A 2,031-nucleotide genomic window follows, 5' to 3' on the forward strand; every position below is an offset into this window, starting at 1 on the left:
CAGGACCACCCCCCCGGGGACAGGACCCCTCCCCGTACCAGGACCACCCCCGCGGGGCCACCCCGGGGATCAGCTCCGGCCATCGGGATGAACACAGCCCCGTCCCTGCTCCCCCGGAGCCATGATCCAGGGTGGAAACTCCAAAGATCCGTCCCGCCAGTGGTGGCACCAAGCGCATCCTTGGATGGGTGCGGGGCAGCGGCTCGGGAAGCTCCCGATGCTGGACGCGACCCCTGGGATCCCCACGGTTCCAAAGGATCCCCCACACCTCCAAGGGATCCACAGCGGTTCCCAGGGATCCCGGATTGCTCCAAAGGATCCCCATGGCTCAAAGGGATCCCACACACCTCCAAGGCATCTCCGCAGTTCCCTGGAATCCCCATGGTTCCTGGGGATCCCAGATAGCTTCAAAGGATTCTCAGGAATCCTTTGAATTCCCTCCTTGGGATCCCCACTGATCCCCACAGCTCCCCAGGATCGCCAGGATTCCTGACATCTTTTTGGCGTCTCATGGAGTTGCCAAAGAAAAGGAAAAGCGGAGAGGAAGCCCCATTCTCAAACTGTTTTTATTCCCTTCCTGCCAGCGGGACGATGGGCTCCGGAGTGGAGCTCTCTGCTCCCGGCTGGCATTCCTGGCTCCGTCGGGACAGCGCGTGGCCGCTGGCTCCCTCACATGGCGAAGAGGATGAGGAAGGCCACCATGAGGCAGAAGAGCCCCATGGCTTCGGAGAGGGCGAAGCCCAGGATGGCGTAGGAGAAAAGCTGCTGTTTCAGGGACGGATTCCTGCGGGAAGAGCAGGGCACCTCAGTGGGATGCGGCCGGATCCGGAATCTCCCGGCTCCATCCCGCCGAGCTGCCCCTCACCTGGCATAGCCGATAATGAGGCTGCCGAAGACGGTGCCGATGCCGGCGCCGGATCCAGCCACCCCCACGGTGGCGGCGCCGGCGCCGATGAACTTGGCGGCCGTGTCAATGTCCCGGCATGCGGCGCTGCTCCGGATGCTCCGGCAGCCCGGCGGGCTCTGCAGGGCGGCGGGAACGTGGGAGGAGCAGCCGGAAAGCAGCGGAGCCTCCAGCGCCCTGAGCTCCCCCACGGGAAGCGCTGGACTCCGCTCCTCGAGCCGAGAGCGGGGACAACCGATCCCCGTCCCCAAGGCGCCAGGAGCATCCCGGTGGGAAGCGGGAGCGTTACCTGCTCCGTCCGGGCGTCGGGGCCGCTCCGCGCGGAGGCTGCGAGGGGCCGGCTCAGCAGCCGCGAGCTCGTCCGCACCTGCGGGGACCCCCCGGTGTCACCGGTGCCACCACGGGCACCCGCTGCCATCCCGGCGCATCCTGGAGGATCCCGGCTCATGCTCCGGGGTCCATCCCGGCGCCGGACGGGGGGTAACGAGCAGCTCGGGGAGCAAACGCTCTTTAAGGGGGTGTCCCCGGAGGCGCCCCCCCCCGGGAGCTGCCCTCCCGGCTCCACGGAGCATTCCCGGCATGCGGGTCGGGATCGGCGGCTACTCACGAGCGCGGGAGCGGAGACGAACTTGGCGCAGGACAACATGGCGGGGGGGGCGAGGGGAGGGGGCTGCAAGAGACACGGGGGGGGTGGGGAGGGGGTCAGGGTCCCTGTGACCCCTTGGGGACCCTGGGGCTGTCACCGGGTTCCCAAGAGGGGACGGACCCCTGGGCGCCCCATCCACATTGGGGGGGAGAAGATGATTCCCACCCAAAGGGGGGTCACGCCCCCCCCCCCATTTAGGGGCTTCTCTCCCCACTGGGGGGTTCCCCTCCCCCTCCCTCATGCTATGGGGGGGTCACCCCCCCCAATCCAAGAGGGTCTTTTCCCTCCCCTGGCACTTGGAGGGGGGGGGTCTCTCCCTTCCCCCGTTCCTATGGGGGGGCGCTACTCCCCTCCCCCCCCCAAAAGGTGCCCCACACCCCCCCATCCCAAGGGGGGGTTATCCCCTCCTCCCACCACAAAAGGGAGCCCCTGCCCCCCCCGCACCCCGTATGTGGGGGGGTCCCTCTCCCCCCCCCATCCC

The 2,031-nt window shown here is 68.2% G+C and overlaps 1 protein-coding gene across 1 annotated transcript; it reads right to left on the reverse strand.

Annotated features, from left to right (window-relative positions):
• Positions 1–548: 548 nt before the first annotated feature.
• On the reverse strand, positions 549–1,558 carry ATP5MC2 (ATP synthase membrane subunit c locus 2). Its single transcript, XM_026046683.1, has 4 exons — positions 1,512–1,558; positions 1,194–1,271; positions 866–1,023; positions 549–784 (listed from the first exon to the last, which is right to left on the reverse strand). The coding sequence occupies exons 1-4, from the start codon at positions 1,548–1,550 to the stop codon at positions 670–672; spliced, it is 390 nt and encodes a 129-aa protein (XP_025902468.1). The 5' UTR covers positions 1,551–1,558; the 3' UTR covers positions 549–669.
• Positions 1,559–2,031: the final 473 nt, after the last annotated feature.

The sequence above is a fragment of the Nothoprocta perdicaria genome, unplaced genomic scaffold, assembly GCF_003342845.1.
Source record: "Nothoprocta perdicaria isolate Ctin4 unplaced genomic scaffold, notPer1 scaffold_452, whole genome shotgun sequence".
Taxonomy (NCBI): domain Eukaryota; kingdom Metazoa; phylum Chordata; class Aves; order Tinamiformes; family Tinamidae; genus Nothoprocta; species Nothoprocta perdicaria.